Raw genomic sequence first — 12,714 nt, forward strand, 5'->3', positions numbered from 1 at the left:
GAGAGATTGAGGGTTTGGGATTTTTAGTGTGTTGTGGATGGAAGCAAGGTGGAGGGCACAGGGTGTCATCCTGGGTTTCTTCTTCATGCTTCTTCTTCCTTCTTCTCCATGGGTTTTGGTAACATTTTGTAATTGGGTAGAAAAGTCCCCATTGTGAGCTTTGTGGGATTAGTTATTGGGTCAAAAGGGAAAATAAACCAGGTGTCAGTTCTTAATTGGATAGTTCAGTCTTATAGGACCATTGTTGGCCATTTTGCGCCTTCTAATAAAAAGCTGCAGAACTCCCAGTAGTGAGACTGTTTTACTGATAGGAATAAACACCTGAGCCTGAACATGAACTGCCATCTCCAGTGACTTCAGTCCAGACCCAGAGAAACCCACAACTGGGACCCCCACACACAGATTACTTCAGGAGTTGGAAACACGGCATGGAAAACTCGAACAGAACATCCAGAGCAAACAGAGCTGGGCATAAACCCAGCCGTGGCCGCGGCTCCTGTCAGTGTCGCCACAGAGACCAGCGCCTGCCCTCCCGCTCTCGGGAGGACGCTCATTGAGGCTGCCCAGTGCTCTTAACCAACACAAGGGCCCTCAGGGCTTCCCTTCCAAACCCTTCCCCATCCCGTGGCCTCCTTCGGACGCTCTCGGTGGTTCAAGGATTCTATGATTAAATAAAATTTCCGAGCGCAGATCACACCCGACGTGCGCCGTGAGAAGCCAAAGGAGCCCGGGCTTCTCCTCCGCGTGGGCAGCTGGGCGGGCAACTGGAGCTGGGACAGTATTGCACCCGCCTCTTGCACTCCTTGCCGCCCTCCCAGCCTCCGGGAGGTGCCGTGCTGCTCTCCCAGCCCCGGGATTAGCCGTGACGCCCTCCCAGTCCCCACTGCTCTGTACTGGCACGGCCCTGAGGGGCGGCAATGGCGACGCTGCCGCTCCCTCCTCCCGCCGCCGGAGGGCGGTGGCGCGGCTGCGGCGCGGGGCGCAGTGCGCAGGCGCGGTCCTTCCCGGCGTGCTCAGCGCCGGCTCATGGCGGCGGCGGCGCCGGGACGGGTGAGCGGCGGCTCCGGGCCCGGTTCGGCCCTGGGGGGAGGCGGCTCCGGGCCCTGCGGGGTGTGGGGAGGCAGGGCAGGGCGGGTGTGCCACGCTTAGCCGCTCCTCGGCGGGGTCCGAACCTGCGTGGAAGGTGGGGGTGGCGTCAGGGCCTGCTTCGCCCCCTCTGTTCCCAGAGCGACGGAGGTCGCAGCCTGCCCTTCCTTTTACAGTGGGGACAGCTCCTGTGCTTCGCTGCCTTGTCCCTTCCCCGCGGTGACAGCGCCATCCATCCATCCATCCATCCATCCATCCATCCATCCATCCATCCATCCATCCATCCATCCATCCATCCATCCGTTGCCCAGGGAAGGGTCTGGGGCACCGGTCTGAGGAGGAGTGGCTGGGGGGCTCAGCCTGGAGAAAAGGAGGCTCGGGGAGAATTTTTCGCTCTCCTCAATTCCCTGGCAGGAGGGGACAGTCCGAGGGGGTCGGGCTTTGCTCACAGGTAACAAGCGACAGGACAATAGGAAATGGCATGAAGCTGCACCAGGGGAAATTCAGGTTGGACATTAGGAAGAATTTCTTATCAGAAAGGGTGGTTAAGGTTTGGAACAGACTGCTCAGGGAGGTGGTGAAGTGCCCATCCCTGTAGGTGTCCAAGGAAAGACTGGATGTGGCACTGAGTGCTCTGGTCTGGGTGACAAGCTGGTCTTCAGACAAGATTTGGACTCTATGATCTCAGAGATCTTTCCCAACTTGATTGATTCTGTCATACCCCAGTTCATGCTGTCTCCCACTGGATAGCATCAGTCCTGCTGCCAAAATCCCACTGCTCTGTGGTAGGTGGGAATTCCTACAGCACCCTGTCCTCATCCTGTGTATCTGTGCCTTTATAACCCCCTCTGTGTTTCATCCCAAGGACAGATGTTTAATAATCTTCAAAACCTTTTCTTTTTGCAATAAACTTCTTGCTATTGAGCCCTAATTGTTCATAAACCACTGCAGGATTAAATTAATTCTTCAACAGTTCTCATCACCTTTCAAACTATTACTTTTTTACAGCTTTGCTCTAGTTTTGTGTATTTATCGCTAGCCAGAAAAAGGTCAATTTTCTCTGGCTTTAGGAAAAGTGAAATAAAAAGTAATGTACCCATATATGCAAACTATTAGCAATTAACCTGGAAATAGTTTAGTGGTGTCATTTGGAGATTTTGTTTTCTTTTGTCTTTCAGTTTTAAATTGAAGAGAAAATGTCACTTTACGATGACTTGGGGGTTGAGACCAGCGATTCCAAAACAGAAGGCTGGTCCAAGAATTTCAAACTGCTGCAGTCTCAGTTGCAGGTGAAGAAAGCAGCTCTCACACAAGCAAAGGTACAGTCCCTTTCTGGTTTTCAGACTTCTTTTATGTTCAGTGCATTGTGTTTATGACCTCAGAATACTGATTTGAGGCAATTTTGCTGGGATTTGTCTCTGAGTTTGTAGCAGAGCCTGACAAAGCTCAGAATACTGATTTGAGGCAATTTTGCTGGGATTTGTCTCTGAGTTTGTAGCAGAGCCTGACAAAGCTGAAGGGGAGAAAGGGAAAATGCATTTTTCTTGATGTGTCTCAGAGGGAATGTTGCAGAATTAAAACTGAAGGAAGCACTGATGTATGTGCTGCAAACCTCTGAGCTATTAGCCCGCAGAGCCAAAAGCTGATCTTCAAGTTTAGCTTTAAGGATAATGAGATTCATCTATATAAAATTATTTTTTAATGTAATTAGGGGTCATTCTATGATTGATTATTTACACGTTTACATCATTTTATGGTTGTTATTTAAAGGCTGTTGGTGCTAACTTGCGAATCATTATGTTTTAGAAATTTTACAGCAAGTATTTCCAGAGCAGATGAAAAGGAGCAGTGCAAGCTGATTCTTATTAGACTGTGACAGAGCCACTTTCTCTTTTTGTTGCTGCTTCTTTATGTTTCACCCTTTTTCTTTGAGCAGTGTTGATATTTTGGTTTACGTTGGACACAGGTGCTCTTTGGGGCAGTGCAGGTTCTGTAGTGAAACAACTTAATTAAAAGAAGAAGCAGTAACACTGATGCCACATACTAAGTAGCCACAGCATTTTTTCACAGGAATTACTCCTGATTTATGCTGCTGAAATTGGGGGCAGGATTTACTTGACAACTGGACCAAACTGCATGGATGAAATTTATTGCCTGCTGTATTAGTTATATTCTTTGTCCATGTAACTGATGTGCAGTGTATCCATAGCCCAACAGAAGAATAGGATAGGATTAGAAAACTCAGGAATTCAGAAGAGTTTAAAATATTTTATCTGATGATAAACGGGAAGAGCAGTAGATCTTTGGAATAAATCTGAGTTTCTTAGAAACTAACTGAGTTCAAACTCACCTGAAGTGATTGGATGAATTTTTAATGTGTGCTTCTGGTCCCAATGAAAACCTAGGACCATTCACATTCACTACCATTCACCTACCACAACAAAGTATATTAAAGTAAGCTGATTTTTAGAAAACTGCTTTATCTTTGTTAGACATTGTGTGTTTTGGTGATTTTTTGCAGAGTCAGAGAACAAAACAAACCACAGTCCTTGCTCCAGTGATTGACCTGAAACGAGGCAGCTCCTCTGATGAGAGACAGATCGTGGACACACCCCCTCATGTAGCAGCTGGGCTAAAGGTAAGACCAGGGCAGCTAAAAGTTCCAAATGTTTTGGAAGTTGAATGTTTCCTAGTGGCCAAAAACCTGATTATTTTCTGAGAATATCTTCCTCTGCTGAGGGTTCTGTAATTAGCATTTCAACTTCACTCAGACTTACATGTGGTACAGCATGGAATTACTGTGGTTAATGTGCAGTTATAAAACAGTGTTCTTAGAATCCTGGATATCTTAGAAGCCTAGAATCCTTCAAATTACTTGGCAAGACAGCAATTTGGGCAGCTAAATAATGACTATAATTGTGATTGCACCAGTGTTGGATCTGGACCTGTATAACAATCAACTGTAAAATAAAAGAACTAAAGCCATCTAACCTTTTAAATTAATTTCTTGTGGTAAGGAATCAAGGGAAACTCTCTTCCTGCAGCTTTTTCAAAGGAAATGTTCAGAAATGGTTCTTTCAGATTAGAGGAGAACAGTCTGTGTGCCTCTGTTGGTATTATATTAATAGCTGTTGATAAAAGCCTGATGAGATTGTGTGGGAGGACCCCAGAGATGGTTGCAGCAACAAGATGTAATAAAGCTTCTAATAGTGCATTAGTGGGGTTTGAAAAATTCCTGTCCATGCTGATTTGCTGCTGCTTTGCATTTTGCAAGGGAAGGGGGTGGTTCTTTCTTCATGGGAGAAAATTGATGTAATGAGAGACTGGATGAAATGTTAGGTTTAAATAAAACCAAGATTTCTTCTAGCACCAGTGGGATTAGGGAATTACTTGACATTACAGAAGTCAGGAATCAAAAGGGTTAAATTTTTGCTTTCCAGCTGGGTGTTGTTTTCAGATCTCGGCTAAAAGAATTTATCTTTTTTCCAGGATCCTGTTCCTAGTGGTTTTTCTGCAGGAGATGTGTTGATTCCCCTGGCAGATGAGTATGATCCCATGTTCCCAAATGACTACGAAAAAGTGGTGAAACGTCAGAGGGAGGAACGGCAGCGGCAGCGGGAGCTGGAGAGGCAGAAGGAGATTGAAGAGAGAGAAAAGTAAGGCTTTTGTTTAAAGGCTTGACATATTGGCTCTTATCTAAATAGCCATGTCAATTTGTTTAGTTTTATCTCTCTGTATTCTTGGAAGTTCTTAGAGGGTTTGTGAATACTGCGTGCTTGTAGAAACAAGAGCAGTGTTTTAACTAATATGTTTTAAGGCTGTTGGTAAAATTCACCAAATAGTACAAAACCAATAAGAATTATCAGCTTTGCAGTCTCTTTGGGTGAAAAACCCTTGTCAAAATTATTTTAAATTTACTTTGTTTCAATAATAGAAGCAATATTTGGGTGCTTCATGCATTGTTAGCAGACTTTGACCTTGCAGGTGTTTTAGAGTATTTGATGTCATTGTCACCTGACTACAGAAAAGCTTTTTCAACGCTCAGTGATGAACCATCCTGTCTGCTTCTAAAAACTGCAAACTGATCCATGGATGCATTCAGTTTTAAATGTAGCTAGTGCAGCCTTTGAGAGGCATAATTGCATTTCCTTTTTTAATACTCTGCAATCAGTAATTTAATTATTAAGTAAGTTAATTATGTGTTTATTAATCTATTGTCTCTGGACAAAGAAAATACTACTTTATTTTTAATGCCCTTTCCCCGAAATAAGAAATCTCTATAATCATGTTAAGGAAGTTGAATGCAGAGTCAGTATCTGATTGTTATAAGTGGTAAAATGTCTGCCAGCCAAGCAGAAGATTACATTTGCTCATTTCAAGTGAAGTGAATAAACCATCCTCATCATAGTATGAATCATCTGAAGTCTGGAATTACAGTTCTGCTGCCCTCTTTAGATTGTGGAAATTAATATCTCTGGTCATTGGGTCTTCTCTGTCTTCTCTTGTTATATCTTTGTTGTTTTGATGGAGAAGGAGTGCCTGAGGCTCTGCCCTACTGGCATGCAAGACCTCTGGAATCTGGGATGTCATTCCCACAGCTTCAGCACTGACTGCTCTTTGGTTGTGTTTGCACTTGTGTGTGAGCCAAGAGTTTTTATACATATAAACATTAGAGAAAAGAGGTGAAAAATGCATAATAAATTTTGATTGCAAGCTGGGGAAACAATCCCAGCCAAACCTTCATCAGATGTGCACTTTGAAAGTTCAGGCTGGACATTTGTTTTGATTTCATAGGGTAGAGATTCAGAAATTCTGTGTGGTTCCACAGTAGATCTGTTTTTGTCATCCTTTAGCACAGTTTTGGTGGCTGTGCTAGGAACAAGATTTGATTTGTGCACCAGGTGGTGCACTTAACTTTTGAGGAAAAGTGCTTTTCCTTTTTGTTGTATTAAAATGAGTAATTTCCTGATCACATCAAAGAACAGCTGAAGTGCAAACAAATCTTGAAGCATTCCTTACTTCTTATTAGAAATTATTCCTGAATCTTAGTTTAATTGCCAAGCAAGTGTCTCAACAATCTGATGTTTATGCATGAGGATATTTTTTTATTCAGTAAATGATACTACTCTGTGTAGTCTGTGATGGGAAATGTAAAAGGGATTCTGTCCGAAGCAGGGTGATTGATTAATTAATGTCTGTTACCTTGCTCTCTGTTTCATGCAACACCTGTTCCATTCAGTCACTCTGGTCTGTTTGGACAGGATTTATTCAGGTGCTTCCTCCTTTCCATGCATTCTTCTTGGCTCACTTGCAAGTAGAAAATTATCTTGGCTTAGAGCCATCTTCTGTTTAACCAAAAATGCCCCATGATGGTAAAAGCAAAGAAACAAATGGTGAAGGTGTTAACTTACACTTTCATGGGAAACATGTTAAATGCCAGTTAGATAGAGCAGAATAATTCACCCTGCAGAGGTGGGATCACAGGTTAAAAGCAAGAGTTAACTTCTATGGTTTCTCATCCTAACTTGCTGTGTCTTCTAGAAGGCGTAAAGACAGACATGAAGCCAGTGGGTTTTCAAGACGACCAGACCCAGATTCTGATGAAGATGAAGATTATGAAAGGGAGAGACGGAAAAGAAGTAAGGGAACTGCTCATGGTTCTGGTGTGGAAAGAGGAGAAAAAGAGGGAGGGGAATTCACAGTCCTATTTCATGGGTTCTGTATTTCTCTGTCCTCACATGAGAACACTGTTCATTCTGAGCCTTTAGAATTAATCTGGCATTTTATTACAACATAATATAATGTAGAATACTGTTATTTTTCCATGGAGGCAGGTGGCAGCCAAATTACTTGTGGAAATACCTCTGTTTAACCTTAGTTTGTAGATACCTGTTGTAAGTTTCTGCATTGTTGGTTCCAGGGAAGGGGTGAGGCATGACATAAAATCAGGCTGTGAGAATCACTGAGTTTTCACTATTGCAGCTTTTCATTCCTGCATTTGTTACATCAGTGCCCTCAGAGCTTGTCAGGTGATGTGGATCAGAAATATATCTTTGAATAAACAAAATTAGTCTTTATTCTCTTTCAACAACAAAGGTACAGTAAATAATTCAAGTCTGTTGTGATATCCTCCAAATGTGTTGTGTTCCATTTTGCTCATAGGTATGGGAGGAGCTGCCATTGCACCACCCACTTCTCTTGTGGAGAAGGACAAAGAACGTGAGTACTCCAAAATCCTCTTCTCTAAACCCAGCAGTGTTAATTTCCTACTCAACTTTCTATTTAGTTCAGTCCTGCTTTTCCCATTGGATTCCTTGTGGCAGCAGGATATGAACAAGTTCTTTGTTCATGGGGGGAGGCTGTGGGGGACCTGTGATGCCTCCCTGCTCCATTACTCTGTGCTGAAGAAATCTTTCTGTATTGCTGGACAAGTGGCTTGGCAATCTGGGTTCTTACAACCATGTGCAGCTACTCACTTCTGATATGAAAGAAGAAATGTCACAGGCAGGTTTGTCTGGGTAGGCTAGAAACCTCCACAGTCTGGAGAGGGAGTTTTTCCATTGCTCTTTCCTTGAGGAGGTTCTTAGTGAATATCTTTTCTACAGGAGTTATGGACTAGAATTTTATAAATTTTTCCAGGATGCAGTTTAGCTGAAGAGATTTGTGTGCAGTGGTGGTGTGAGGATCTCAGTTGTCCACAAGATGGCATCATCCTGCTATAGGAACAAAACCATTCCTTTTTTTTTTTTCCCATGTCTAACTGTTGTAAATTTTAAAATTTAAAATAATTACCAGTATGTTTCTACTTTAAAAGATAATAATAAGAAAAAAAATCTTCTGCACACAAACTTTTCTTTGGGAGTCCTCATTGTATTTATAAGAAGATTAAAAGGTAAAAATATTCCTCAAAGCTTAAGTGATACAGTGAAAGCATTTGATATGCATAAACATTCAAAACGGAAAGATATTGTTTCTGAGCAATTGATCAGAATTAAATATAGGCTGGAAATAGTAGAAATGTCCTTAAGGGGAGAGCTTTTAAAATGTGACAAGGAAACCTTTATATTGTTTCTTACTTGATGCTCAAATCCAGGCTGGAAGAAAACAAGAAAATATTGGTGTAGCAAAAGTCCCATAGTCCAGTCCAGCTTCTGTTTAAATAGGAATTATTTTTCCTCATATTATATCCTCAAACTTCATGTCTGACCTTTTATTTGATAAGATACAAGAACTAGTGTAGAAGAAAATATTCTAAAATTAGGTCACTCTGATAAAAGTCCATAAGTCCATTCAAAAGTGATTTTTTTCTAGTGTTCTAGTAGGCTTTTTTAATTTTCATTTTGCTATTTGACTTGTCAGTGGAAGGTTATTTAATAATCTAACCAGTATGATTGACATATCCAGATCCATCTCCATCTCCGGGAATAGCTGCAGTTCAGAAATTCCCAGTGAGAAGAGTTCCATTCATTCTTTTTAATAGACTGGTTTCTCTCCTCTGCAAATGTGCAGTGTATTTTTATTACAGTCCTTGGGCCTTGAGTTCTATGCATTGATCCATTTTTGTCATAATTCTGTTCCTGGTGAATGGGAGTTTGTCCTCTGGATAAACTCTTTGTAGTGCAGGTGGTCTCTTAAAGTTTTTTTTCTCCATTTAATAAGAGCTTAATAAATGCATTATAGAGCTGTGGAAATCTACATCCAATGTGGAAAACCCAGAATAACTCAGATGTTGTTTCTGAGAGAGAGAGAGGGAGGTGAGAGGATGTCAAAACAACGTGTGCAAAGGAAACATTCTTCTGATTTGGATTTATGTGTAAAACCTTTTCATAGTTTGTTAGGATTTTACTGAAAAAAACCCAAATGTGTCTGTTTTTTCCAGCTGTAGCATCATTCCCATATGAGGAGGAGTCAAGACCTCGGGCACCTTCTTCCAAAGCAGCAATTCCTCCCCCAGTGTATGATGAGCCAGAGAGACCTCGTTCCCCCACAGGACCCAGCAACTCCTTCCTCGCCAACATGGGGTAAATAAATGAGTGACTCCTGCACATTTTGTGGGAAAAGGAATTGGAAGGTGGTGGAAACCAAAAGCTTGAAATAGTTTGTCAGGAGAGAAGAGCATGACCCATTCCATGTATGTGGTTAGTCTGAGTTCAGAGAGTCCAAACTGGCAGGATACAGGAAAAAAATGTGGATTGACAGGATTGGGAAAAACACATCTGAGGTGGCTGCATTCAGGGCTGTGCTTTTAAGCCACACTCCAGCATAAAGTGTTTATGGCAATGAAGTGTACTTGAAAACACAGGTGTCATGTTAGTTCTTCTAGGTTACTTTTCCAGCTTTGTCTTAAATTTCCTACATACCAACAAAATGTTATTTCAAATAATTTCAGCTCTGCTTTGTTGGAAAATTCAGAGTGTATTTTGCATGAATGTAGCAACTGTGGCTGAAAATCCATTTACTTTCCTGCCTTGTATTTGATGTTAATTACTGTGGCAACACATGAAGGTGAATCTATAGCTAAAAACAGCTTAGAGACCTCGTTTTTTGGGTTTGGTGGTTTTTTTTAATTGTCCAGACAAAGATAACCAAACTTGGTACTGTTGGACCAGCTCATGCATTGTTACTACCTTTAATTAGTAGTACCATGGAACCCTAACTTCATAGAAGGAAGGGCTAAAAATCTCACCTGCCCTGCCTTACTTTGACCACACAATTGGCTCTTTCTTCTGTGACTTACTGTTTTAACCTTTCAGCATTTTATAGCCAGACTTTTTACCCTTTGGTTAGAAAAAAATCATGTAACTTGTAGAAGCTCCTGTACTTCATGCCCCTGTGTAAGGAAGTTTTAGGAGGTAGGATATTTGAGCACTCAGGAGAAATGCAGTGTTAATGTTTTGTGGAAGAAACCTTTATGAACTGATGATTTTTTTCTCATTGCAGGGGGACAGTTGCTCACAAAATCATGCAGAAGTATGGTTTCAGAGAGGGCCAGGGGCTGGGCAAACATGAACAGGGGCTCAGCACAGCACTGTCAGTAGAGAAAACAAGCAAGAGGGGTGGCAAGATCATTGTTGGTGAATCTACAGAGAAAGGTAATTGTGTCCTGCACCAAGTGTGTGAGAAATGAGGCTCCTGGGTTTCTGTTTACTATCTATCCTTGTTGGAAACATTTGAGTTAGAATAATGACTCATATTTGTTATTGTGGAAATTTACATTTTTTTATCTTTTTGTAAAGTCATCCTGTATGCGTTTTTTTTAGCTCACCCTCCCCTTCCTCCATCACTTGTTCTCCTTTAGTGTTGGGGAAGCATCTTCACTTCCAGGGCTGATCTTGCTCTGCTCTGATGGCTTTTTCCCTGTCACATCCTGTTGATACTGCTCTCATTTCCCTGCTCTTGTCTGATCTTGAGACAACATCCAGGCTTCTGAGCACAAGTGGTGGAAGTCAGAATACTTTTAGTCTTGTAGTTTTTATGATACAATTCTGAACTTAAGAATTATTTCCCTCTAGGAAGTAGTACATTGTCAGTGTTACTGCTTAATTCACACCACTGGAACTGATTTTTCTGCTTGCTGTCTTTCCAAGTAGCTACAAGTTGTGAATAACTGTTCCAATATGAAACTACATTTTGTGGCTGTTATTTCATTGTTTGATCAATAAGATGCTGGTAAAAGTCCCTAATTGAGCTTAAATCTTAAGTGATACCATTATTCACTGTTTTGTCTTCAAACAGAAACGGGCAAGAAGGCAGATTCCAACCCCTTAACTGAGATCCTGAAATGCCCAACTAAAGTGGTTTTACTGAGGGTGAGTTGGGAGTAAGGGAATGTGTCTTGGTGCTGAAATGTTTAAATCTCTGTTCCTGATACAAAACTTTGCACAGTTCAAATGGTTCTGGCCTGTACTCATGTGGTGTTCTGTGTTCTGGAGAAATTATGTGACTTCCTAGGATACAAGCTGTGACTTTAAATCAGTACTGTTTTAAATCCCTTGCCTTAGGGACGGGGAACTGTCTCCCCTAAACCTCTTAAGCTTTTAAAGTATTTGTGGTCACAGTTCACAGAGCATCTGTGATTTGTCCCCACAATCACCTACACAGACTCCAGTGAGTTGGGTTTGTTCTTTGACTTTCAGAACATGGTTGGTGCTGGGGAGGTGGATGAAGACCTTGAAGTTGAAACTAAGGAGGAATGTGAGAAGTATGGCAAGGTTGGGAAATGTGTCATCTTTGAGGTAAGAGATAATCTGTCTCTCTTTTTGGCTGCTCTGAAAGTAAACTGGGCACTCATCCCTCACACCTGGAGTGTTGCTGCCTAAGAGGGGCATGCATAGAAGATCTCTCAGGGTCCTTTACTGTCTTGGAACTCTGCATTTTCTGTATCTGTAAGATACAAGCTTCTAACAATAGCAACTGTCTATAAACTACTTGAGCATTGTGTTTTTGGAACCTTTTTATTTTGTTCTTTCACTGCCTTTGTGAAGAACAGCAATTGAAAACAATGTTCTCACTACTGTTTTAATTACTTGTGGCTTGGGGTTTTTATTTTGTTCCAGATCCCTGGTGCCCCTGATGATGAAGCTGTAAGAATATTTTTAGAGTTTGAACGGGTTGAATCTGCCATCAAAGGTAGGATCCTAAATTATGTCCTGTGAAGCTCAGAGCTAAATTCTGTAGGAAGATTAAACAGTCTCACTGGTCAGGCTGTTTAGTTAAAGAGATGTTTATTTAATTGAATTGCTGCTTGCTGATCTGCTCTTTGTTTCAATTCCAGCTGTTGTGGATCTAAATGGAAGATATTTTGGAGGCAGAGTGGTGAAGGCTTGTTTCTACAACCTGGACAAGTTCAGAGTGCTGGATCTGGCAGAACAAGTTTGATTTTAAAAATCTAGCTCGAGGTGTCATTGTTTTGGCAATCACGTTTTCAGCAGTAGGCTGGGAATAAAGAAGAGAGAAGTAGCTTTCCTAGCAGACTGGAAACAAGCCTCATTGAATGGATTTTACACATTCGTTGTGACTTATGGTTTTTTTGTAATATAAAGCCCTTTGAAAGTCAGATTCACGTCTGTGTGGTTTTGAATTGCACATTTCTGCTTTCTGCTCTGGGGATCCTGGTTTTTTTTTTTGAGCTTTCAGATGACTTTGCTCTGTTGAAAACCCACTGCTGAGGAGATGGTTTATCTGTATTCCTGCTTTCTTTGTTCTGGTGCTTCATCATGGAGTCCCTGTGCTGGATCCACAATAAGTGTGAAGCTTTGGACAAGGACTCTGTGCTATGGTCTTCTCTTCCCTGATGATCTCCTAGAGTTAGAGCCTTGCTCTCCTGAGTCCTCATCTCTGCACACCAGTGATTTGGGTCATTGGACAGTTGCAGCTGGTTTGTTCTCCTGACTCCAGGACAAAGCTTCTGTGCCAGAATGGAGACTGAAATAACAAGAATTGGGTCTGTCTTCACAGAGCAAAAGAAAATCTATCTCTAATCCAGGGAAATGGAAAGAGGAGGGAATTTAATGAACTCTTAGCAGGAGTTCTGTGCTGTCAGGCAGTCTGTGCTGGGAATATCCAGGGATTACTGCTTGCAGGTCATTTGCAGGGAGAAGGGAAACTCTTTCCTGTATCTGGCCAGCT

The 12,714-nt window shown here is 41.9% G+C and overlaps 1 protein-coding gene across 2 annotated transcripts; it reads left to right on the plus strand.

Moving 5' to 3' along the window:
* The first annotated feature begins 986 nt into the window (after positions 1-986).
* On the plus strand, positions 987-12,142 carry RBM17 (RNA binding motif protein 17). Of its 2 annotated transcripts, XM_050969743.1 has the most exons (12): positions 987-1,050; positions 2,265-2,405; positions 3,608-3,724; positions 4,576-4,742; positions 6,628-6,725; positions 7,249-7,305; positions 8,966-9,107; positions 10,027-10,178; positions 10,822-10,895; positions 11,223-11,321; positions 11,643-11,715; positions 11,861-12,142. In XM_050969743.1, the coding sequence occupies exons 2-12, from the start codon at positions 2,283-2,285 to the stop codon at positions 11,962-11,964; spliced, it is 1,206 nt and encodes a 401-aa protein (XP_050825700.1). In that variant the 5' UTR covers positions 987-1,050; positions 2,265-2,282; the 3' UTR covers positions 11,965-12,142. The 2 variants fall into 2 exon arrangements, with proteins under 2 accessions (XP_050825700.1, XP_030094351.1); XM_030238491.2 differs by lacking the exon at positions 987-1,050 and having other exon boundaries at positions 6,631-6,725.
* Positions 12,143-12,714: the final 572 nt, after the last annotated feature.

The sequence above is a fragment of the Serinus canaria genome, chromosome 1A (genome assembly GCF_022539315.1).
Source record: "Serinus canaria isolate serCan28SL12 chromosome 1A, serCan2020, whole genome shotgun sequence".
NCBI classification, from domain to species: Eukaryota; Metazoa; Chordata; class Aves; order Passeriformes; family Fringillidae; genus Serinus; species Serinus canaria.

What these genes read in the sequence shown, in the direction of transcription:
- RBM17 (XM_050969743.1), top strand. Translation starts at nt 2,283, where the DNA reads ATGTCACTTTACGATGACTTGGGGGTTGAGACCAGCGATTCCAAAACA. An exon ending in CAGCTCTCACACAAGCAAAG is followed by an intron (nt 2,406 to 3,607) that starts GTACAGTCCCTT and finishes GATTTTTTGCAG; the next exon opens with AGTCAGAGAACAAAACAAAC. An exon ending in CTAAAGTGGTTTTACTGAGG is followed by an intron (nt 10,896 to 11,222) that starts GTGAGTTGGGAG and finishes TTTGACTTTCAG; the next exon opens with AACATGGTTGGTGCTGGGGA.